Consider the following 23,998-nt stretch of genomic DNA (forward strand, 5'->3'; position numbering starts at 1 on the left):
ATAGTAAACGACAGAGATAAAATGGAATATTGAAAATTTAATGATGTCTAAAGTATAATTGCTCTTATTAATTGGCTTTTAAAATAATCCAACCAAGTTGTCTAATCTCAAAGATCAACCCACTTTTTTTTGGCTTATAAAATCTACTACCCTCAAATGAAATTTACCACTAGTACTAGAAGTTGTAGATATAAACAAACACTAGTTCACAAAATCTTACATATTTGACACCTGGCTCTCTACCTCACTATCACTATCATCCAAATATCATCACCCCCTTTTCCTCTCACTTTATATATTATTGCTACCTAGCTAGTTCTTTCAAATTATTAGATTCATTCATCCTCCTTATTCATACTCCCCTAGCCTTATTCCTTCCACCATGAAGGTAATTAATTAATTAGTCTTTCCATTTTGCAACCTTTATTGTTACTTTATATGTTAATTTAGTTTGGGTTATGAAACTTTTTATGTAACATGATTGCCTAAAAAAAAATGTAGCATGATTGATATGTCTTTTGTCACTTGTAGTTCTTCAACTGGATGCAAAATAAACTTGGTGGGAAACAAGAGAATAGAAAATCAAACACATCTACATCTACTACTTGTAAGTGATCTTCATTACTTTTATTTAGTTTTCCCCAATAACATGTATTTGTCTCATACACATAAAAACACATACTTCAAAATGAAGGAAGAATGACATAGAATCAAAACAGTTTAAGACAGGGAGTAAACATGTGTTTACATGTCTTTTTTTTGTTTAAAGGGTGCTTAAATGTTTGTTATAATAATATTTTACTTTACCACTCTCTTCTGATTATTTCCACAGTTTTAAATTAGAACAAAAAGATTAAAGTTCTATTTGAACTTTTTTGAATTTTTCTATTGACATAAACACTTGTCAGACTGTTTAAGAGAACTTATAGAAACAATTTATGAGATATTCATTAACTGCTTTCAGCTTATTTCCGTAAGCTCCCAAAAATAACTTATGAAAATAGCTTATAATTTATACGACAATAATTTGACTTTATTTTATCATTCGCATTACCTATCCATAAATACTTATATGATAAGCGTTTATGATAAGCTATTTATCCAAACATGGCTTAAATGAAATATAAAGTTTATAAACTTACTAACTTATATAACAATTATTTGTATCTTTGGATTGTGGACAGACGCAAAACCAGAGCCTAGAGAAGAATTTAGTGATTGGCCTCATAGTTTGCTAGCAATTGGAACATTTGGAAACAACAACGAAATCACACAAAACATAGAAAACCAAAATACACAACAAGAGGATCCATCCTCCTCAGAGGAAGTACCAGACTTCACTCCAGAAGAAATTGGAAAACTACAAAAGGAGTTAACAAGACTCTTACGACGAAAACCAAACGTCGAAAAAGAGATTTCTGAGCTTCCCCTTGATAGATTTCTTAACTGTCCATCAAGCTTGGAGGTTGATAGGAGAATCAGCAATGCACTTTGCAGTGAATCAGGTGGTGACAAAGATGAGGATATTGAGAAGACACTTAGTGTCATACTTGATAAATGCAAAGACATTTGTGCTGAAAAAAGCAAGAAATCAATTGGAAAGAAATCTATATCTTTTCTTCTTAAGAAGATGTTTGTTTGTAGAAGTGGATTTGCTCCAACACCTAGCCTTAGAGATACTCTTCAAGAGTCAAGAATGGAGAAGGTACCTTTTTTTTTACAAAAAAAATCCTCTTACTCATAACCTTCTAATGTGAATTCGGAATTGTTGCGGTCAACAATCGTTAGCAAATCAATGACTATTGGGTCGATATCACAATCTATATTTGAATGTAGACTTATATTTATTTATTTAAAAAAAAATCTAAAATAATGAACTAGAAATCTAGACGGTCCGATCTCGATCCAATAATCACTGACGTGCTGACTTGCCAACCGAAATCAAAATTTGCATGTCTATTATGTATGTAATGCAAATGTATAATAAAACAGTTAGCAACAACAATAGTAGCCGCGGCATTAGGTTTTGATGTTTTGCGATTGCGATTGCTGTTGCATCAGAAGTAACTTTTTTTGCGATAGGATCGCAAAGCAAACGCGGCTGTGATCTAAAACCTTTTGTAAGGTTGGCATATCACTTCATGTTTTTACTAACTATGTTGAAATCTACAGCTTCTAAGGACAATGCTTCACAAGAAACTTTACACTCAAAATAATTCGCGCGCACCGGTGTTAAAGAAGTGCTTAGAGAACAAGAAGAGTATAAAGAAGAGGAATGAGGATGAAGCAGAAGAGAGAATTGATGAAGGAAGTAAATGGGTCAAGACTGATTCTGAATGTAAATTCATTTTCACATTCATATTTATGCAACAACATAATTATAAACATCATACTCTATATGGACTAATGAGGTTTTTTCTTCTTCTTGCAGATATTGTTCTAGAGATATAATTCTGCATCTATTTTTAGTACACCTTTGTTAGTGCATTTCAAGGTAAACTATTCAAGATGGTGAATAAAGCATAAAGTACTTATTTTGTTTTGTTTTATTCTAATCTAATCAATAATTTACATGTAAGAATTAAGTAGAAGTGTGTCCATTTTATAAGAGTTATTTATGAGCATAAACACTTGTATTGAGAATGCTTATAACAACTTATGACATGTATCTTATTCAACTTTATTTCATTCTATATTGTAGAAATTACATATACTTAAAAAAATTATATATGATAAACACTTATACTATAAAAACTTAATTAAATTGTTTATCTAAAGAGGGTCAAAGTGTATAAATTTCATAACAATGAATTTGCAAACTGATAATTTCGTCATTTTCATCTCAGATTGAAGAAAGAAGTCAAAGATATAATATATGTACAAGATTGTGGGGAGAGTATGAAGTGGAGCTTAAATTTTTCAAAATGAAGTTCATTGTGATATCTTTGTTTTGTTAACGGTGCTACCCGTTAATTTTTTCATGTGATTGTGTCTACAAATGTGGAACAACTCATGTTATGGAAAATCACATGATGGATTTTTGATTTGTACTAGCTTGGCTAGAATTTCTTTACACACATTTCTCATCTTTTTTTTACTCCACTTTGTAGTTACCTACTCTCCTTGTAACATGTTGGAATTGCTATATATATACTTTTTTCCTACTCCACTTTGTAGTTAACTTTTTCCTCAACCATGACCTCTTTCTTGTAAACATTTTACTAATAAATGATAAATAGGACCGGTCAACAAATAATTAAATAAAATTTCTATAGAAAATGATAAATAGGAGAAATTAGTTAGTTATATACCTATTTCCCAAATATTGATGGATCCTTCTTCCAAAAAAAAAATAGATGATCTTACCGGCTCACCTGCATCATTATATTATATCATTATTTTTCTCATCCTATGAGTTTCACATGCACCTTATTCAAATTTTAAAATTTGAAATATTTCAACGTATTTTTGAAGGTTTTTATCGGGTGTTTATGTCGTTCAGATTCTATAATTCGAATTGCATATGACGTACGAAAAACTTATAGGATGGAAAAAGAAGCAGTCTTATCATTAACCAGTTCTCTTACATATATTTATTGGTTAAATATATTTTTAGTCCTATAAAATTACGAGTTAATAAGTTTAGTCTTTATAAACTTTTATTGATAATTTTAGTCCTCAATGATATTTTAGTTTGTAAGACTAGTTCGTATAAATTTGAAAAAACAGGTTGATATGGAACCATAATATTGTATTTTATGTTATTTTTATTTTTAAATTTAAAATAAATAAATAGGTTGATATGGAAAAATTTATAGTACCTTTAAAGAAAATGGAAAAATTTATAGCAAAAAAAAATTAAACTAAAATGTAGTTAGTTTTCATATTTTCTATAGTTTAGATATAGATTTAGATTTGAACTTAATTTTCAAAATGAATTGTAATTGTTAACTTTAAATTTGCCTTTATATAATCGCATTGATTAAAACTGGAGTAGTAACAATCGAAAAAATAGTTGAATATTACAACAGATAGAAGACTTCAAATAAACGTGAGGTATTCAATAAATCTTTTTATAGTAATAAGCTTTTGACAATCCTAACTCTTCTTCATCGTATAATTATCCAAATTCAACGTGTTCAATGGAATACAAATATTTATGTAAATCAAGCCCAACCATCTTTACCGATGCGCCACTCTCGACAACGTAGAGCAAATCAATCAACGTTATATCTAAAGAACATGTCCGCTCATCGAAGAAGAAGAAGGGGCTTTAATAATGAAACATTAACCACCTACCGTTTTAGCAACAACGTCGTTGCCGGCAACATCGTTGTCGCGAACGCAGTGGTAGACACTACTTAATAGTTAATATAGTTTCCTTAATAGTAATGTCGCGAATGAGACATTACTAGTATTACTTCTCAGTGAAAACGGTTGTGTACAATTGTTATTACTAATATATACATCGTATATGTATGTGAAACGATAGCAATAAATAGTAAGCATTAGATTAAAACGAATGGATGAGATTAAAACCTCAAATGAAGTGAAGCAATGCATCGAATCTTCAAAGCTCATTCAAATACTAAAGTAGTAAGTTATCATTTCCACATGCATTGTTCCTTCTATTAGGCAATTAACGAACCTCATAATTAAAAAATGTAAATTGGGGGATTCTGTGAGATTGTTGTCTAGGACGAAATTTAAAAGGCTTGAAACATAGATATGACGGCGATTAGGATTATTTGGATCTCATCAATGTCTTTGTTGAATTAGTGCATGTTCCTACATCAAATTATTACATAAGGTTTATATTCATGATGTTTAACAAAATAATGCCTATTTTGTCTCCGTTTCCCCCCTTCCCTTGCCTCCGCCATGTCATATTGCTTTGCAATAGTTAGTAGGAACTGATACTCGCATGGACGTTTTAGAATAGTAAACCTAGTCACACAAGAGAAATTCTCAATCTCTCGCTGACAACTCGAATAAATCATTTGTAGTGATTACGATTAGAAAACAAAATGAATCTATAAATTCTAACCTATGATCAATACAAGTTCGATGGAATAAGAAATAAAAACTTACACTATAACAAATGAAAATGGGTTGAAAAATATCCTTCTTTGATGCTCTGGTCACCCTCCTTTGCCTTTGAACCGTCAAGTTTTTGAATGAATATTTATGGGTCAAAATAAGTTTTAAGTAGGGAAAATTCCGCACATAGCATGCCCAAAGCGTATGGAAACAAGTGTGGGGTGCATGGCCCAAAAACCGCAAAATGACATTATCTTTTTTACGATTAGGGTGTGTGGCACCATGCGCAAGTGGATGGGTGATAACCGGCAATTTTGTAGGTTATTACACTACACTTATCCCCCATAATCTATAAGAAATTGAGTGATTGCATGGCCTAAACCTTCTAATTAGTGATTATTTAGGAATTTATGGTTTTAAGTAGTTTTTAGTATTATTTAATCATTTTGATTGTTTTGGATGTTTGGTGGATCAGGTGATGAATTTTCTCTGGAGATCTAGGAAGATACAATATGGAAAAGGAGAATAGTGATGTATGAAGATACAACATTGGATATATAAGATGATGTATCACACCAAATTGCTAGACGGAGACATACAATAGTACGAACTCATGAGACCATTGCCTATCATTTCTTAACGGCTAAGTCCTATGAGCTGGCATCAATGATTGGTAGTACGAGGAATAAAGAATATGTATGGTACTGGAAGGATAAGATGAGGACATGTCATGTGAGAATTTACCAAAGAGTACAACTTGCAGTGGCTGGCCTTGTACTATAAAAGGACAACCACATGTGAGTGCCAAGGGTCAGAATTTTGCATAGTGAAATTAGCCGCCAAGTTCCAATAATTTTTAGCAACCACTAGAGTTCTCACTTCATCACGTCTTCTCCAAAAATAAGCATGAGTGCTAGTTTTTAATGGTTTAGAGTTAGGATTTCTTCGGGTTGGAGTGAAATATGTTATTAACTCTTTATTATTTTATTAATTTAGTGTTTTCATTTATGTTTCACTTCATCTGCGTGGTTAAGCTCATGATGAGTTAAACTCCTTCTTGTGTTTTAGACATGATGAGGTTATGATAATCTTTGCTTAAGATTTAAGGAGTTATAATTTTGTGCTTCTTTCAAACAAAAATGTTTTAACTCAAAATCTTTAAAAATAAAACATGATCACTTTTATTTTTAATGCAAAGTTCCCTGAGAATGTAAGGTAATGGGAATGAAAAATGTTAAATTGTTTGGTATGAGTTACGTTTCTAAGTGTTGAAAGTAGATGGGAACAAGACAAACTGCTTAAACTTAAACCAGATATTATAAGAACATAGAGATACGCCAAGATCTATCTAGGAGTCTTGTCATACGCCACGGCTCAACCTCTTCTCAGATGGGAAGCTACTGATGACCTAACCTAATAATGTTGCATGTTAAATATTGTAATTGTACCCTGATTAATGCGTGTCTTCTCATGCTTAACATGATGGATGAGTTGAAAGACCCTTAGGGTCACCAGGTTGCCAATAAGCCATAAAAAGATATAACTTTGTATACTAGAGCGAAACTTTGTCATAACTAATTCATTTTTTAAACCATGTTTTTACTTTTGAGAACTTTTAAGTCTTTTTAACTATTTTTCTAAACTATTATCTTTATTTTATTTTTGTGACAATTATGATTTATTTTATTTCCGTGTGAACATTTTATTGTTGTGAAACTTATGATTTATTTTATTTCCTTTTAAATAAGTTGTTTTCTAAAAAGCCATAGAGTTATAGTTTTATAGTCCCTGTGTGATCGATATTTTTTTATACAATAACTTGATTATTGTATACTTGCACTTAGTCATTCCACCTAGAAATTATGGATATCAAACTGGGTTGGATCCATCAGGTTGACCCGTTTAACCCGCCTTTTTGTGCAAGGTGGGTTGAGATTTTGAATCCGTCACAAGTAGGGTGTCCGCTAGGCCTACCTTGCCAAAAGCGGGCCGGAAATGGGGCGAGTTGGTCTGTTGGGTTGATATATTAAAAAGAAACTATATCTTTTTCACTTCTTTTTATATATAAGCATCTATTTGGTTCAGCTTCTACATCGTTAAAAGCACTTTTAGTAGCCTCAAAAGTGAAAACTAGCAATTCCAACATGTTTGATTCAGATTTTCAAAATCAATTCTCATCTCTAAAAGCAATTCTTGTTGAAGCTATAATTCCTAGATTTTGAGTTAAGTAAAATCAATTCTCCATTAAATCTAGGGTTAATTAAGTTTTTGGTTCCTATAAATATCTGCAGTTTTGTTTTTAGTCCCTATAAAAATAAATCACATTTTTTAGTCCCTACAAAATTTTCTGTTAGTGTTTTTAGTCCCTGTTAAATTAAAATTTGTTTAACTATGTTTAAACTTCTAAATTTTTGAAAGATTTTTTACATACATGTTCATAACATCGTAAGACACTCTTTTGTAATTTTTTTTTAGTTTTTTAACATGTAATGAATTAAATATGAATTTTTCTAAAACCAAATTTTCAAAATTATATTAATAAAAATTTGGACCTAATAATAAAATTTCAAGTTACTTTTTTTGCGGAGGAACTTTGTATAATATTCTAAGTAAGTATGTGAAAAATATGTTACAAATTTAAAAGTTTAAGCACAATTAAGCAAATTTTAATTTTACAAAGACTAAAAGTATGTGTTGGTCCCTGTTAAATTGAAATTTGTTTAATTATACTTAAACTTTTATATTTTTAAATGATTTTTAACAGACATGTTAAGAACATTATAATAATCTCTTTTATAAAAAATTAGAATTTTTTAACATGTAATGAATTAAATATAATTTTTTTAAAACGTCAAAAATTCAAGATAAAACTAACGAAAATTTGGACCTAAAAATAAAATTTTGAGCTAATTTATTGTGGCGGAACCTTTTATAATGTTTTAAACAAGTATGTAAAAAATCATTAAAAAATTTAAAATTTTAAGCATAATTAATCAAATTTTAATTTAACGGGGCTGAAAACACTAACGGAAAATTTTGTAGGGACTAAAAAGTGTGATTTATTTTTATAGGGACTAAAAACAAAACTGCAGATATTTATAGGGACCAAAAACCTAATTAACCCTTAAATTTATATCAATTCTCCTTCATTTTGCTTTGTATTTAATTTGATGAAATAAATTTAAACAATAAATTTAATGACCAAATTAGCCCCAAAAAATATTTATGGTCATGAGCTACCAAATTTTAGATTTTCCTTTGACGTGTTTACTTTAGGTTTAGATTTCCTGTAGTACATTTCTTAATTTATGTATAAACACTTTTTGGAAAATGCTAATTTTTGTCCTTAAGGCACAAGTTTAGAAGTCAAATGTAGAATTTTTCTTTTGAAAATTGTGCATTCAATGTCTTGAAAAGTTACAAACTTATTTTTTCAATACAAAACTTGTGTTCTAATTTTTTTTTTAATCTTTGACTTGTGCTTTTAGGGCACAAATTAGCATGACCCAAACTTTTTTTTTGAATTACTTTATTACGTGTAAAAACCTTAAAAGAAGAATGCTACATGTGAAGAGATTCTTATAAAATTATGAATTTTTTTGAAATTTTTTATTCAAAAATATAAATTCTACGTATGAGTTTATTTTAAATGATGGATCAAAAGTGAAAATAAAATTTTTTTAGGAACTAAAAGTCGAAAAATTGAAATATTTATAGGATTTAAAACATAATTAACCCAAATTTAAAAAAAAGTTGTTGTTTCTATATATAATATATATCTGAAATCTCAATTTCCAAACCTAGAAATAATTCTCATTTCAAAATCCCCAAATTTTCACTCTTTCGCGTCAATTTTCTTCCCTTTTCTCAAATCTTATTTCTCTTCATTCCGTTAATTTCTGGAAATTTCGGTTTTTGTTTTATATAGGAATTGGGAATTCAATCACAGTGACAAAGGTTGAATAGGTTCTGGCAATGCCATTGGTGAATTCTGTGATATAGAAAAAGCATAATAATGTCTTGGGCTGCTCCTGAAGATCTCTACCTTTCTACTTCACTTGCTAGTTATCTTGATAGTAAGAATCTCTCTCCATGTTTTTATTTGTGTGTAATTTTTATTGTGACCTTGATTGGAGAATTTGACTTATAGCTTATAAGCTGGTATAATTAAAAAAGTTCCGTTTGGTAACACGAGCTTATTTTCATGAGCTTATCTAATTCAAGTAGCTTAGTGACCCGTTTGGATTGACATATTTATTTATTAGCTTATGCAAAACTGTTTATGCAAATAAATCAGCTTTTATGTATTATTAATAAGTTCTCACTAACGAAAATTGGTTTTCATAAACTACTTGACAAGAAACTTATAGATATGTTTGGTATGATATAATTATAATCCTAAGAGATGGCTTTTGTAACATGTAAGGTAATGAGAAGTGAAAATCTTAATAGTCGACCGCTTTAATTTATCGCAATTTGGGGACCTCTATTCACTCAACTTAGCAATAGCATCATTATTTCTCTATTCTAGTATGATATATCGCAGCTGGCTTTTCCTCTTTAATCAGTATACCTGTTAATTCCTGAAGAAAGTGATGCATAAGATTGATTGGGCTATTAACAATATCAATATGTTAGATATAAAACCGTTGGCGAGCTTTCACTTAATGGCTTAGGCTTTGGTTCATGACATGATATCGAAGCCTCTATGATCATGTGATCTTGAAAGTTTGATTCTTGTTGCATCTATTCTTTCTTATGAAAGTTTAAGTTTCAGCACAAGCTTAGGTGTTCCCGTGCATTACAGTTTTAGATGTAAAACCATTCGTGTGCTTTTACCTATCAACTTAAGCTTTGGGGTAGTTCATTCACGACAATATTTTATTTTGAGCTGAAGATGCAAATGTCGTTGCTTTTGAATTGTAATTTGTGTAAAAGAATAGTCTTAACTTTCGATGTTACATTGCTTTTGACATATCTTGCACGCAAGTCTTTCTGGAAAAAAAATTGTACATATAATGTTCAAATGTGATGCAAACCAGTTATTAGTGGTAATTAAACTTGGGTTTACAATTGACGTCAAACTGATTTTATATTTCATGCCAATCTTATATTCTATTACTGATCTTTTTTGCAGAGAAACTTCTTATATTGCTACGAGATGGTAGAAAGCTCATGGGGACACTTCGCTCTTTTGATCAATTTGGTAACAACTTCTCAAATTACGTAAAGATTTGACATGCGTTAGGTTGAGTTTCTAATATTTCCTATCAATAACATGCAGCTAACGCTGTTCTTGAGGGTGCCTGTGAGAGGGTAATTGTTGGTGATCTATATTGTGACATCCCTCTCGGTCTTTATGTAATCCGTGGAGAAAATGTTGTTCTAATTGGTGAGATGGTATGATTGCTAACTATTTCCCTTTGCATTTAAAACTATTTCTACTTTTTAATCTTAGTTTTACAACCGTCTTTCAATTTTCAGGATGTGGAGAGGGAGGAACTTCCCCCTCATATGACCCGTGTTCCTACAGAAGAAATCAGGAGGGTAAATACTCCGAACTTAAACTTCTTTATGATATTCTGTGTCTATTTTCTGTCACCTAGTTCTTGCCCTCACTTGAGGTAATGCAAAGTTGTGGGCCATTCATGGCCGAAGTTCTTATTATTGTGGTAATTTAATTTTCTTCGTACTTCTCCAAACATTTGCTACATCTTGAAGATGTAAAGTACTTCTGAACTTCTGAATGAAACAGATCGGTAGGGCTTGAGAGAGTTTGTTTGAAATTAGAATAGGTGCTACTCTGTACTCAAATATTAGCAGAAAAGTAGGCATATTTGGTGGACCAGAATATATGTAAAATCTAACTTACTGCACCCTATAGAATGCTATTATTCTCAAAATATCCTTCATCGGAACAAGTTCTCATACATAATTAAATAAAAAGAAATGGTAATTTAGGAAATACAATTGTTTTTTTATTGCATTGACTAAATTAAATGAAGTTAACTATTATTCTTAATCTGTGTGTATTTAGTTATTTTTGCTTATAATTGATTCCGGATGGAGTATTTATCTAGTAAGAATAGTCATGTTTGGTGGTTAACGTGTTAAGACTTAGGGAATTGACGTAAATTGGAGGACAATTTAGAAGAGGTGGCATTCTAATTTGTTATCATTTGAGAACTGAACTCTGTCTGTGGAAAGGGAAAACCCTTTGTGAAGGGCAAACCTGGGACAGAAAATCCACTCCCTACTATTCTTTCTGTTCTTAATTCAATAAACATTGCAGACATATTTTATTTTTTCCCTTCCCTCATTTTGTTTACGTACCTCTCTGAAAACTTGGAATATGTTTATGGTTCCAAACACAATTAATGTACTTCTGTTTGTGAATCTACTAATCATTATGGTAAGTTATATGTTTCTTGGCTTAGGGAATAAGGGTAAGTTATATGATGCTGAGTGTTGGTACTATAGTTAGAATTGCTGCTTCGTGACTACATGTCATAGGCTCGGGTCGTTAGATTAGTCTCTTGCAAATATAAGATAAGGCTAATAGACCCACTATGGATCCGACTTTACCTTGGATCCATTGCAAGAGTTTTATAGCACCAAGTTGCATGTACTAATATGACAGTGAACTAGAAATAAAGTGGATAAACAAACGGTTAATACTTCATAATCATTTGGTTTGACATAGTAAAATTTACTTATGTATTGACTCTAATTAAATTAGTACTACTTATTAGGGATCCTTTGAGATGTTTTCTTTATAAATTGATTGAGAGAAGGGTTATTGATGCCTGAGTCATGGCTGTTGTCTATTTCCTTAGGTTTCTCTTTTGATACTTACGTCAGCAGTAAGCTAGTACTCATGTTTTGTTATTGGATGAAATACTTCATTGTTCTAATTTTGGTCAAATACACAAAACTTGATACATAGAAGGGTTTCATAATTATGCAAACCAGAAGTTTCTTCTATTTGCAGACACACGGGTTTCATATTTATGAAGGAAAGGGTTTGAATAACTTTTTTTATTCCATTGATTTTCTGTTATTATGATTTGGAGTTGGTTGAAGCCGTCCTCTTTGTCATGCAGTCCTGTAAGTTGATTTTATGCACGCAATAACTTGTTAAATATTCTATAATGAATGGAATGTGATACTGTAGGCACAGAAAGTAGAAAGGGATGCTTCAGAACTAAAAGGGACTATGAGAAAAAGAATGGAATTCCTTGACTTGGACTAGTGATTAACTCTCCACACTCGCTCATCCGCAAATATTACAGCGGCTCTTCTCCAAGTTATTTTATTTTGTTCTTCTGTGATATTGTTGATTTTCATGGGAGGGATGAAAACATTGTTGAAATTTCTTGTGTAACATAATACTATTATTATTCCTTTGCTTTCTTTTCTTGTCAAAAGAAAGAAAAAGTATGTCAATTATATTATCTCATTTTACTGCATGATTTCAGTCCATAACTGACATTTTGAATATCTGGTATTCTAGTTTGGAAATGAAAAGGCTTCTAGTTATGCTGAATAGTTATATAGTATTCTTTTCTGTCAGAAAAAGAAAAAAGCATGGTATGCTTTGAAATATGTCTTTTCACGCTACACATGCACACATGTAACATGCCAAGGACAGTTGATCCAACTTCTGATCATGTGCACCAAAGTGGGCACCTTTCCACTCCAGTACTCTCTCAAAACCAACACACAAATATGAATACAGTAATCCAGTAGCCACGTTGGTAACCTAATCAAGTAAGCAGTATAGGAGAAAATGTAATACACTGTCTTTTTTGGTTACAAGGTGAGGTGGGAACCAGTTTAATCCATATTTGAGTAGCAAAATGTTCAATCTCTAAGCACTCTGGAGTTTATATTAGGTTATAAAGTCAATATTATAATCAAATTGTCGTAATTAATTATAAATTTGTTTAATTAATATTATTTAAAATTTTCAGGTTTCACTCTAGTTACTTCAAAAAAATGGAAGACGAACTTAAGCCTTTGTACCTAAAAAAAGAGTAAACAGACCAATTTCTAGTGTCTATTTGTTTGATTTGAATAAAAGAAGTTACATTAATTTAATTAAAGCAGGAAAAACATGTGACTATATTTAGGGCACCGACAACCTTTAAAATCTTTAGAAATTAAATTTCGTACGTTAGACTAATTCAGACAATCCATTCCACAGTCAAAACCGAAGGCCATGCTGCCCCTCCCCCAAAGTTATACTTTTCATTCTATTTCTATGCCAAAGTTTTAGAAGAAAAATTAATAACCATGCTAGTAAATAGTTCCAAAAATTATTTAAAAAAGGTCTCGTTAACAAGTGCCCTAAGAGAAGGAACCTATAAAAAGAAATTATGTTTTGAAAATATAAGTCAAACACTTGTTGAAGTTATAACCGTACAATTTACAATGCAAAAGTTGCTAATTTTAGATGTTTAAACAATGTTCTTAGAACATTTGTTAACATTTTCCTAATAAAAAATATATGAAATCTCATGAAATAAATAAATTAGTAAATTATTCTCTTCTTTTTTTTTTATTTTTATAAAAAGCACTATAATTTCCTTCGGTCATTTGGATCAATTAATACTATGTGATTCATTTTTGGTTTGAAAAAGTCAAAATAATCCACCAAAATTGACGCATAGAGAATTAAATCGAAAACATTGAGACAGACATATTTTAAGGTTCCAAACCAACCTCACTAGACCAATTGTGTGACTCATTTTTGCTTAAGAAATAATATTTGCACAACTATTTTAAGATATTTTTAAAAACTATATCTTTCATACTCTTATTATATTCTTACTCTCTCTTTATTGCTTTGATTTTTGTGTCTATTTTGCATATCTTTAATTGTTCTATAAATTATTCAAAGATGATTGTATTTTTTTTCCTTCAAATAAAATGGTTATTCAAATAATATTGTTGTTTGTATTTGGACATCTAGATGCTACTTAAACTTATTTGTCTATCTAACAGTGTGTTTTACAAGATGAAATAGTAGTATTTTCACAAGCTCAATAGTGATTAACCAACCCTGCTTTGATATTTGATAGTTTTTTTTTTTTTTTTTTGAGAGAATTTGATAGTTTTTTTATAAGTCAAGTTTATTGACAATCCTTAATACACACAAAAAAAGCTTATACAATACAATATCAACAAACAAAAAGTCAATCCTTAACACAAAGCTTAAAAGGAAACTTATACAAATTTTTATAAATCATATGAGAAGTATTCTTATGATGGAAAAATGTATGCAAGCTGAACAATATATAACCTTAATTTTGATATAAAGTCTAGAAAAGAAGATATTTGACAAAACAAGTAAACCATCTGACTATGTTTAGAGAAAGCTTTTAATTTAGATGTGCAAAAAGAAACATTAACGGGTTATGCTGACCAATGCCCTTAGAGCAATGGTTAAGTAAACCAAAAAAAGAAAGTTTTATGTTGAAAAATCACCTTTTAAACTTTTGAGGAGTTGAATGCACAAGTTTCAATACAAAATTACTATATTTTCTTTCTTAACCATTGCCCACACTGGTTAGCATTTCCCAACATTAATTTATATGCACTCTTTATTTATTTATTTTTAGAATTCTAGTCTTTTTAACTATATTTGATGGAGTAAGTGTTTAAAAACATTGTAGCTAGTACATACCATTTAATAACTTCTTTTAGCTATGTTATCTTATTAAGAGCGCATTCCCTTTGTTATCCAAATATCTTGGCGCAACTAATCAACTATTGATATTAGTCAACCCATTTGGGTTGATCTAGAGCTAATAGTTTGGGACCTGAGAGTGAGCTCCTCCTTCGAGATCTCACGTTGGATTCTCTCTTGTGCTAATTTAGCTTCTTCAAATTTTTTCTGGTGTTAATTTAACTTCTTTAAAAAAAAAAAACTATTGAGATTAGTCATTTGAGTAATTGATATTTATTTAAATAATTGATTTTTTTTTTTTAGAAAATTTATTTAAAGGATTGATCTCTTACGACATATATTTTTTCATACTCACGACACAATTAACAATTTAAATCATTTATCACTTATTTCTCATGTTCGTATTCACTTTGATTATGAAGTATGGTTATAACTCATAAAATTTGTCATTTATTTCGGTCTCACAAAATTCAAGAAAATTAAAATATCCAATTATGCATGGATGATTAATTGTTTAAGTGTGTTTGATTCCATTTTTAAAGGAACCATAATTGATTCAAAAGGTGTACAATTGATTCTGACATTTTGGTTGCTTTCGTGTAGAATTGATTATGGATTTAGAATTGATTCTACTTAAAGCTAGGATTTGTAGCTTTATGATGTTAGAGTTGATTTTGACATACAAATTAATTTATAGTTCAACTCATGTTTACACAAACGTACTCAAACACAAATAATTTTTAAATAGAATCACTTTTAACTAAAATTAATTTTATAAAATCAATTTTATCGAAATCATTTTTTTCCATCACACAAACAAACATACGTTAAAAAAAAGGCTTAATTGCATGTTTGATCCTTATGTTTATTTTAGTTTTTAAGTTGGTCCCTTATGTTTTAAAAGTTTCAAGTTGATCCCTTACGTTTTAAAAATTTTAAGTTGGTCCGAAACATTACTCAGATTGGAATAAGTTAGTCCCTTCCGCAACATGATATTGAGTTTAATAAAATAAAATAAAAAATAATAAAAAAAATATTTTAAAACTGATTTTCTAAATAAGTTAAGTTTCATCACATGTTGTCAATCCGAATCTTTAAACGTTAAGTGACTGGAGGTCCTAACTTATTGCAACGTGAGTAACGTTTTGGATCAACTTGAAACTTTTAAAATGTAAGGGATCAACTTGAAACTTTTAAAATATAAAGGACTAACTTAAAAACTAAAATAAACATAAGGGATCAAACATGCGATTAAGTCTTAGAAAAATGTTATTCAAACATTAACACTTGACATATGATATAAAGAATTAATAATGATACACATCATTAATGCAATGCCATTAATCACTAATCTACCTCAGTTAAACCCATTTTACCTTCTTTGTTCAAAACACTAAACAGATTCACACACTCTTCTTCTTCTTCATCATCTTCTTTCTCACTCTTCCACAGATCCACACCCCACTCTTTCTCTCTCTAAAATGTCCCATCTCACAGTCCTTACAATTCTGTTACTGACACTATCTCTCCAGACAGAAGCTTCCGTCCATGATTACAGAAGCGAAACTTTCTCCCCCAAAGGCAACGCTTTTGTCGTCCATGGAGGAAGTGAAGGAATTTACTCATCTACCGTCAATGAAACTTCTTTCTCACCTTCAATTCCTGACTCTTTCATAAGGTAATAATAATTCACATTCCTTTCTGGGTTTCTTCTCTTTTCCTTAAATTTCTTACCTTTTCATATTTTAGTATTCAGCTTTTTAGTTTAGTGTGAAATGTAGAATCTTGTCAGATTTGAATGTTGTAGTTTATGGGATACTGAGAAACCAGAATTTTCAGAAATCTCATGAAAAATGATTTTTTGAACATGTCGGTGGTACCAAAAATGATAGTCTGGTTTAGTTTCTAGACCTGTTTGATTTTAACAGCTTAGTTTAGCTTTTATAGCATATGTATTTATAATATAAGTGCTTATGTATAAGCTGTTTCTATAATTAAAATAAAATTGAGTTAGAGTCAAATTGTTTTCATGTAAGCTATAAGTTGTTTTCATAAGCTAACCTGTAAAGCTTATGGAAATAAGCTGAAAACAGTTTCAGAAGTGTTAATGCTAGTAGATAAGCTCAAAAAACCAATTTAAGGCTCTGTTTGGATAAACAACTTCACTTGAAGCTTATTGCATAAGTGATTCTCGTAATAAGTGGTTATGTATAAGCTATTTCTATAAGAAAAGGTAAAATAAAGTTAAATTGTTTTTGTATAATCTATAAACTGTCTTCATAAGCTGACCAGGAGAGCTTATGGAAATAAGCTGAAAATAGCTGATCAACATGTCATAAGCAGTTTTCATAAATTCTCCCAAACATTGTCACTAGTGCTTATGTCAGTAGTTAAGCTTAAATAAGGCAATACAAACAGGCCCTAAATAGCGCTTACTTTGTTGTGGAAATTAAGTTGATTGGATTTTGGTGTTGTAATGTGAAAACCAGGTTTGATAAAGTCACATTCCGTAGAAACAAGGAATTATCAAACTTTAGCTCATGGCCGATTCAAGCCGTTGTTTTTGAAGTGGAAGATAGAGAGACGATTGGTGGTTCGGCCTATGGAGGTCAAAGGGCTGTCTGTTGCACTGGTGATCTGGCAAAACTTGGTGTGTGCAATGAAGGACAAGTCATTTACCGTCCTTCTACAGTGAATTCAGACTGGCCTCAAGTTTTCGGCGTTGCTTTTAACATAGATGATGAAGAAGCAGAGCTTCCGTTGAAATCTATTCAGATCACAAAAACCGGAATGTATAATTTGTATTTCATCCATTGTGATCCAAGGCTTAAGGATTTGGTTGTAGAAGGGAAAACTGTATGGAAGAATCCCTCTGGTTATCTACCCGGTAGAATGGCACCTATGAAAATTTTCTTCCAGTTCATGTCTTTTGCATATGTGTTGCTTGGGATCTTTTGGTTCTTTCAATATGTTAGATTTTGGAAGGAAGTATTTCCATTGCAGAACTGCATAACACTAGTGATAACACTCGGCATGTTTGAGATGGCTTTTTGGTACTTTGACTATGCCGAATTTAGCGAAACAGGAATCAGGCCAACCGGGACAACTGTATGGGCAGTTACCTTTGGAACTATTAAGAGAACGGTTGCGCGGTTAATCATTTTAATCGTTTCAATGGGCTATGGTGTTGTGAGACCTACCCTTGGAGGCCTTACATCAAAGGTGATTATGCTTGGTGGAACCTTTTTTGTTGCATCTGAAGTGCTTGAATTGGTAGAACATGTCGGTGCAATAAGTGATCTTTCGGGAAAAGCAAAACTTTTCTTGGTTCTTCCTGCTGCGGTATTAGACGTGTTCTTCATTCTTTGGATTTTCACTTCGCTGTCTGCAACTTTGAATAAGCTTCAGGTATTTATCTGCAAGGCTATCATACCACGATATAGTTTATTTTACACAAACCATGATATGCTTTTATGTACAAATTCGTCTGATGATTATCGTAGACTTTTGATGTGATTCTGCACCACATAAGACGATGAATGACTCAATTCACTTTGTGGTGACTCTTAATGTAATAATAACAATCTTAAATTGTCTCTTCTCTGTTTATGCAATGTAACAGGCCAGAAGGATGATGATAAAATTGGATATGTATAGGAAGTTCACCAATGCTTTGGCAGTAGCTGTGGTTGTATCTGTGGGATGGATATGCTATGAGGTAATTCACAAGCAGAAACACATTTCAAATTCAATTACTTTCTATGCTAACTAGGCCTAGTTATGATAGTTGAATCAAGCTCATTGGTTTATGTAATCAATGAAATCATATACTATGAACAAATTAAAAGGAGCTTTAACCTATACTAGATCAAGAATGTTATGCGTAGTAGACTTTCAATAAGGTTTTGTCATTTCTAGTACTTACCTTTCTGATTTTCTTTCAGCTGTATTTCAAAGCAAATGATGTATACAATGAGCAATGGCAAAATGCTTGGATTATCCCAGCCTTTTGGCAAGTTCTGTCTTACTCTCTTTTGTGTGTCATCTGTGTTGTCTGGGCACCATCTCAAAATTCAACACGGTAAAATTCATACCTCCATCTTTTAAGTCCTTTTGTTATCTAGGGCCGGTTTGGGTTGACTTATTTGAGCTTATCCGCTGGCATAAACATTTGTGAGACTGTTCGATAGAGCTGTTGTTTTCAACTTATTTCCATAAGCTTTTTTGAATAGCTAATGGAAACAGCTAGTTTATACAAAAAATAATATTAACTTTATTTTATTTTTGTTATCAAAATAGCTTTATGCATAAGCCCATATATGATAGACGCTTAATTAAGTTGTCTATCAAAATAGGGATGCCTGCAGTAACAAGATGAGCTTTATCATCTAAGCTCTATGTTGTTCAAAGACCTCATTTTGTATCTCACTGTTGTTGCTGTTCTTTATTTCTGGTCTTGACAGATATGCTTACCGCGATGATGGGAGCGAAGAGTTCGATAGGGATGATACTACTTTGACACTCATAAAACCATCTATTTTACCAAAGGATGTTAGTGTGCCGGATGCTAGACCAGTACAAGGAAATAATGGAAATTCAAATGATGATTTAGAAGAAGATAAAAGAGAATAAGCTAGAATATAGCTATGGTTCTGTAATTCCATTGTATCATTAGCTCTATAACTCTTTTGTTTTACTGATAATTAGCTCTATAACTCTTTTCCTTTTAGTTTTTATTTTATTTTATTTATTTTTCTCATTAGTCTTCTCTGTTCTTAATTTGATAGCATTTTCGACCTGCAGTTACTTGTAAGATTGGATTCCATGATAAAAGTATAGTTCGGTTTACTAATACAAAGGAAATTGTCTTCAATTATGAGCTATTTTATGTATATTATATTATCCATGTGCATACATGCATACATGTGGGGGACACTTGCTATAATATTTTTCATTTTGAAGTTTCCAGCTGTATTATATATTAATATTACTAGTTATGTTTACAATTTTCTATTATAGTTTATGTATTGATGATGAATGAGGTTCAGAGTCCTATTGCTTTAGTTTGTTTTCATAATGTTATAAACTTTCATATATTGAATTGTTTGAAATCTCCTATTTCATGTTCATAATCCACCATACCAGGTAAAATATTTTGATTGAATGTAGGGACTAAAAATAAAACTATGAATATATATAGGGATTGAAAACTTAATTAAGCCTTTTTAAAATAAAGATAATTGACACAAAAAGTTGTGGAACCAAAATCATAACAGTGCAAATTAGAGGGACTGAAAATATAATTAAAGCATTTTATAAAATTACGTTGGGAATAAAATAAAACTAATTTGGTTAAATTTGAGGTTGAAACGATTTGATTCATATTATGAAAATATTTGATGTAATACATGGTATAAACTTCTTTAACCTTTCACAAAAATTGATTTTATTACTTTTAAATTCATCAAACCAAAGAAGGAAAATCAACTTTTTTATGCTATGATATATAATCGAGTTTCTCAAAAGATTTTTAATATTATTGCATTTTTATATCTTGGTTCAGTTAAATTTAAAGAGGTATTGTCCCGTGAGCATAGCTCACTTGGTAGGACAATGCATTATTATATGTAGGGCTGGGGTTCGAACCTCGAACACCCCACTTATTCACCTTACAAGGTGAATTCTAGCCACTAGGCTACCTGACAAAAAAAACAAAATTTAAAAGGTATTCGCTCTTGAGCAATTTTTGTTAAACATGATTTTATTTAATAATCACATTTACCAAACAAGTTTGAATTGCTACAATAGCTCAAAGCCCCTATCATGGTTGGCAAGAAAATCTTGTTAATTCTTCCATCTACTGTACATGATTTAGTTGAGCTTGTTATTTATTACTAAAATTCTGCCTCGTTAAAATAGTCACGTAATCATGTTTTGAACGAGTGGTCTGAACCTCAGTAGGAAAACATTGATCTATGCGTAGTGACTCACGTTATTAACACAAGTTTTTTGGAAATTATTATTGCATACCAACATAAAAAATTAACATACTAACATTGATGTATTCGAACTTTATACTTTTAACTCCTTTAAGTATTATAACAATTTAATTCAATATTTTCGAACCGCTGCTGGATGTATGTAGTTGGACACCCTCCTTTTATGAAGTAACAATTTAAATTCAAATGCTATTCTATCTATTAAGAGAAACCTACCCTCTCCATTCTGACTTGAGTACCTCAAACCATACAAGATTTGATATTGCCAAAGCTCAAACCACCTCAGTTATAGTTTTCTAGTGATGAAGGAAAAGATTCATAAGGGATTTATCAGATGGTCAGATCAAGATCAAATGACTCAATTCCTATTGTGTATTACAGATCTGATTTATCAAAATTAGAACGAGTCATGTGATCATATGATCCGAAAGTCCAGATTGCATGACTACATTCAAAAGCTTGGGCAAATTAATACTTAACAACACAAGTAAGAAGAAATTGTGACCTGTTTTCTTTAAGAAATTAACAATATGCTTACAGGGTTAATTACCATTCAAGTAAAGAACTTGGTTTTCTTTCAGCCTGAAAAACCCTTTAAAAACAACGGCAACACTAATCAGTACAAATAATGAATCACCAATGATCTAATTACAAACAATCAAAGAATGAAGCCTGCCATAGTAGTTTGAATCAAATAGCACTCAACAAGAGGCAAGAGCTATAAGGCTGTGTAACAGATAACTGAAAAAGTCACAACAATGGAAGATGAAAGATATCTAAGATTTCAACTTCAACATACATCTATCTATAAGTGCCAAAAGTATAGAAGTCCTTTTGAAGCTACAACAGCTTTTGGAGTCACCTTAAGAGTAATAATAAACAAAACCACACGTACAACAACAATTCCAATATAAACAAAATGAAGAAACAAAATCTAGAATGTGGTATGAAATCAAATAACATGCTTACATGAAGCAGCATTCAGGCTGAGAGCTACTTTGGCTTTTCATAGCCATACCAATCTGCACAATATTACAATCTTCTTCCTGATTCCCGAGAACCCTGGATGGTAATAAATTATGGAAGCACTCGAGATAGAGAGCTTGTCATAGAAACCTCGGATTCACCGGCAGCAGCACTCAAATCACCTGAACACTCCAGTGAAAAAAATTAAAAGAATTTTTTGTCCTAGCTTCTAAGTTTCAAAAAACTTTCACTCCATCTCCATCATCACTGAGATCTCCTTCTCGTGTGCTGCGAAACAGGAATCCCTTCAAAAAAATCCAAAACAGCATCCTCGAGATCTTCAACAGAATACTTAATGTAATTCTCTGGATGCCTTCCACTCTCTATATGGCTCCTGAACCGACCAAGGAATGATCTATACGCAGGAATCAGCTTCTCCGATATAGATATCCGAAGCTCCTCCCTAAGTTGCGAATCCGGTATCAACCAAACTGCTTGAGTTCTATGTACCTCTTCAAACATAGCATTAAAAGCTTTAAACCTTTCCCTCAAAGCACTCTTCGACACACCAGAAGAAAATCCACCACTTGAATGCAACCCTTCATCTCTCAAACAATACAAGACCCTAACCCAAGTTGCTCTCTGATAGCTAGTAGCTGCCTGTCGAAATTTCCCGGTCAACTTCTTCAAATAATCATCGCCGATCATTTCCCTCAATTCGGGCGACCCTCTAACCTTTTGAACAATATAGTGCACATTGTTCATTATAAACAAATGCAACAAAGAAGCATCTTTATAATGCTTTGACTTGCCATCTAAATTGAATTGCAATATAACAATAATCCAAATCAAATGAATAGCCAAAGGTGGTTTCCCTTCGAGTTCATCAAATTCCATATCAGGAGTCGAAGGATCCCCCGAATACCTAGAACCCGTCGAAGGCCTAGAAACTATAAGCTCATACAAAGTCTGCTTATAATCAGAGATCAAGCTTATGTAATTCATCACATACCTAGTCAAAGGATGAATTGTCCCACCAGGAACAGGAACCTTAGAAGGCTCCTTAAGAACAGCATTTTCAAATTCAGATAAAATCCCTCTAGCAGCCTCAGCCAAACGTGACAAAATCTCAGCCGCCTGAACCCTAATGGATTCAGACGACTTAGAATCAAAAACAACATCAATATCAGGAATCAAATCCATCAAAGCATCATGAAGATCAAGAATCTTAAACAATTTCTCAGGCGACCTACGACTAATACTAATCGCTTCAGCAAAATTAAAAAGCTGAATGGCAGGCCCTTTAACAGTCTCCATAAAACAAGCATCATCAATACAAGTCCCAATCCCATCAAAGATTTGCTCACATAGCCTCTTCTCACTGGCGAAAAGCGTCCTAACACAAACCTTAGCAGCTCTTATCCATCGTCTTATCTTCGTCTCAAGCTGCTCCCAATCCAATCTCTGAACATCACCAATACTCAACTTCTCAACACCGAGTTTCTTAAAACTCGAATCAACAGCTGATTTCCTCACACTGCCGTAAACTTGAATACATTCGCGAAGATATCCAGATGATATCATTCTATCAGCAATACACCGAAGATCGGTGACTGCTTCAGAAGGTATCAGATCTATCTCACGTATACTACTAGCTGAACGGTAAGTGGAAGCAGTAGTAACAGTAGTAGCAACGGAACAATTACTATCAAAACGATGAAGTTTGTCATCAACGTCAACCCCATCGTCGTCGTAGCTGTTATCTTCTTCGTCTTGTAGTTTAGAAGACGAAGAAGATAAGTAAGTATCATCTTCAAGAGAAGGATCAATTTGGTTGTTGGTGTGTGAGATAAGGATGTTACGAAACTCGTCTTCTAAGCGAGCCATGGCGATCTGGATGGTGGAGGAGGGTTTTGAAGGGTGGTTATCGGAGAGGGAGGTGGAGGATATGGAGCGTTGGATTTCATCGACGGCTTGGAGGTAAAGATCGATTTCGTCACGGTTTGTGGTGGTTTGATCGAAGATCATTTTTTCACGAGCTTCTTCGGAGGCGGTTGAGTCCCATCGGAGGATGATTTTTTGAGCGGTTTCTAGAGGGAGATTCTCTGGTGAGGACATTATTGGAGGTGGGGTGTGGAGAATAATTGGGGGGTGAGAGTTTAGTTGAGGGTGTGAAGTTGGAAGAAAAGAAAGAGGTGATGGTGGCTGTAGATAATTTTGTTTGAATGAAAAGAGAGAGAGAGATAGACTGCGCAAAGGTTGGCGTACTTTGTATGGATTGGATTTTAGAGCATCTATTACT

At 32.0% G+C, this 23,998-nt stretch overlaps 4 protein-coding genes across 4 annotated transcripts; 3 read left to right on the forward strand and 1 right to left on the reverse strand.

Annotated features, from left to right (window-relative positions):
• The first annotated feature begins 186 nt into the window (after positions 1-186).
• Positions 187-3,162, forward strand: NGR (Protein NEGATIVE GRAVITROPIC RESPONSE OF ROOTS). The gene is made up of 6 exons (NM_001425064.1): positions 187-388; positions 532-607; positions 1,185-1,705; positions 2,173-2,338; positions 2,432-2,494; positions 2,847-3,162. The coding sequence occupies exons 1-5, from the start codon at positions 383-385 to the stop codon at positions 2,449-2,451; spliced, it is 789 nt and encodes a 262-aa protein (NP_001411993.1). The 5' UTR covers positions 187-382; the 3' UTR covers positions 2,452-2,494; positions 2,847-3,162.
• A 5,663-nt stretch (positions 3,163-8,825) lies between these two features.
• Positions 8,826-12,538, forward strand: LOC11421251 (sm-like protein LSM1B). Its single transcript, XM_003627286.4, has 5 exons — positions 8,826-9,116; positions 10,178-10,246; positions 10,325-10,440; positions 10,525-10,587; positions 12,215-12,538. Exons 1-5 carry the CDS (start codon positions 9,056-9,058, stop codon positions 12,290-12,292), a joined length of 387 nt encoding a protein of 128 aa, XP_003627334.2. The 5' UTR covers positions 8,826-9,055; the 3' UTR covers positions 12,293-12,538.
• Positions 12,539-16,064: 3,526 nt separating this feature from the next.
• LOC25500559 (transmembrane protein 87A) lies at positions 16,065-19,607 on the forward strand. Its single transcript, XM_013589013.2, has 5 exons — positions 16,065-16,409; positions 17,221-18,139; positions 18,354-18,449; positions 18,676-18,812; positions 19,195-19,607. Exons 1-5 carry the CDS (start codon positions 16,213-16,215, stop codon positions 19,361-19,363), a joined length of 1,518 nt encoding a protein of 505 aa, XP_013444467.1. The 5' UTR covers positions 16,065-16,212; the 3' UTR covers positions 19,364-19,607.
• Positions 19,608-21,346: 1,739 nt separating this feature from the next.
• LOC25500561 (exocyst complex component EXO70A1) lies at positions 21,347-23,998 on the reverse strand. Its single transcript, XM_013589015.3, has one exon. It carries the CDS (start codon positions 23,812-23,814, stop codon positions 21,961-21,963), a length of 1,854 nt encoding a protein of 617 aa, XP_013444469.1. The 5' UTR covers positions 23,815-23,998; the 3' UTR covers positions 21,347-21,960.

The sequence above is a fragment of the Medicago truncatula genome, chromosome 8, assembly GCF_003473485.1.
Source record: "Medicago truncatula cultivar Jemalong A17 chromosome 8, MtrunA17r5.0-ANR, whole genome shotgun sequence".
NCBI classification, from domain to species: domain Eukaryota; kingdom Viridiplantae; phylum Streptophyta; class Magnoliopsida; order Fabales; family Fabaceae; genus Medicago; species Medicago truncatula.

Bases quoted from the DNA above. Each gene is read 5' to 3' on its own strand.
- LOC25500561 (XM_013589015.3), bottom strand. From the start codon at position 23,814: ATGTCCTCACCAGAGAATCTCCCTCTAGAAACCGCTCAAAAAATCATC.
- LOC11421251 (XM_003627286.4), top strand. From the start codon at position 9,056: ATGTCTTGGGCTGCTCCTGAAGATCTCTACCTTTCTACTTCACTTGCT. The intron at 10,247-10,324 runs GTAACAACTTCT...AATAACATGCAG, and splicing joins TCGCTCTTTTGATCAATTTG to CTAACGCTGTTCTTGAGGGT. The intron at 10,588-12,214 runs GTAAATACTCCG...GTGATACTGTAG, and splicing joins CTACAGAAGAAATCAGGAGG to GCACAGAAAGTAGAAAGGGA.
- LOC25500559 (XM_013589013.2), top strand. From the start codon at position 16,213: ATGTCCCATCTCACAGTCCTTACAATTCTGTTACTGACACTATCTCTC. The intron at 16,410-17,220 runs GTAATAATAATT...TGTGAAAACCAG, and splicing joins ATTCCTGACTCTTTCATAAG to GTTTGATAAAGTCACATTCC. The intron at 18,450-18,675 runs GTAATTCACAAG...ATTTTCTTTCAG, and splicing joins TGGGATGGATATGCTATGAG to CTGTATTTCAAAGCAAATGA.
- NGR (NM_001425064.1), top strand. The intron at 1,706-2,172 runs GTACCTTTTTTT...TGAAATCTACAG, and splicing joins AAGAGTCAAGAATGGAGAAG to CTTCTAAGGACAATGCTTCA. The intron at 2,339-2,431 runs GTAAATTCATTT...TTCTTCTTGCAG, and splicing joins GGTCAAGACTGATTCTGAAT to ATATTGTTCTAGAGATATAA.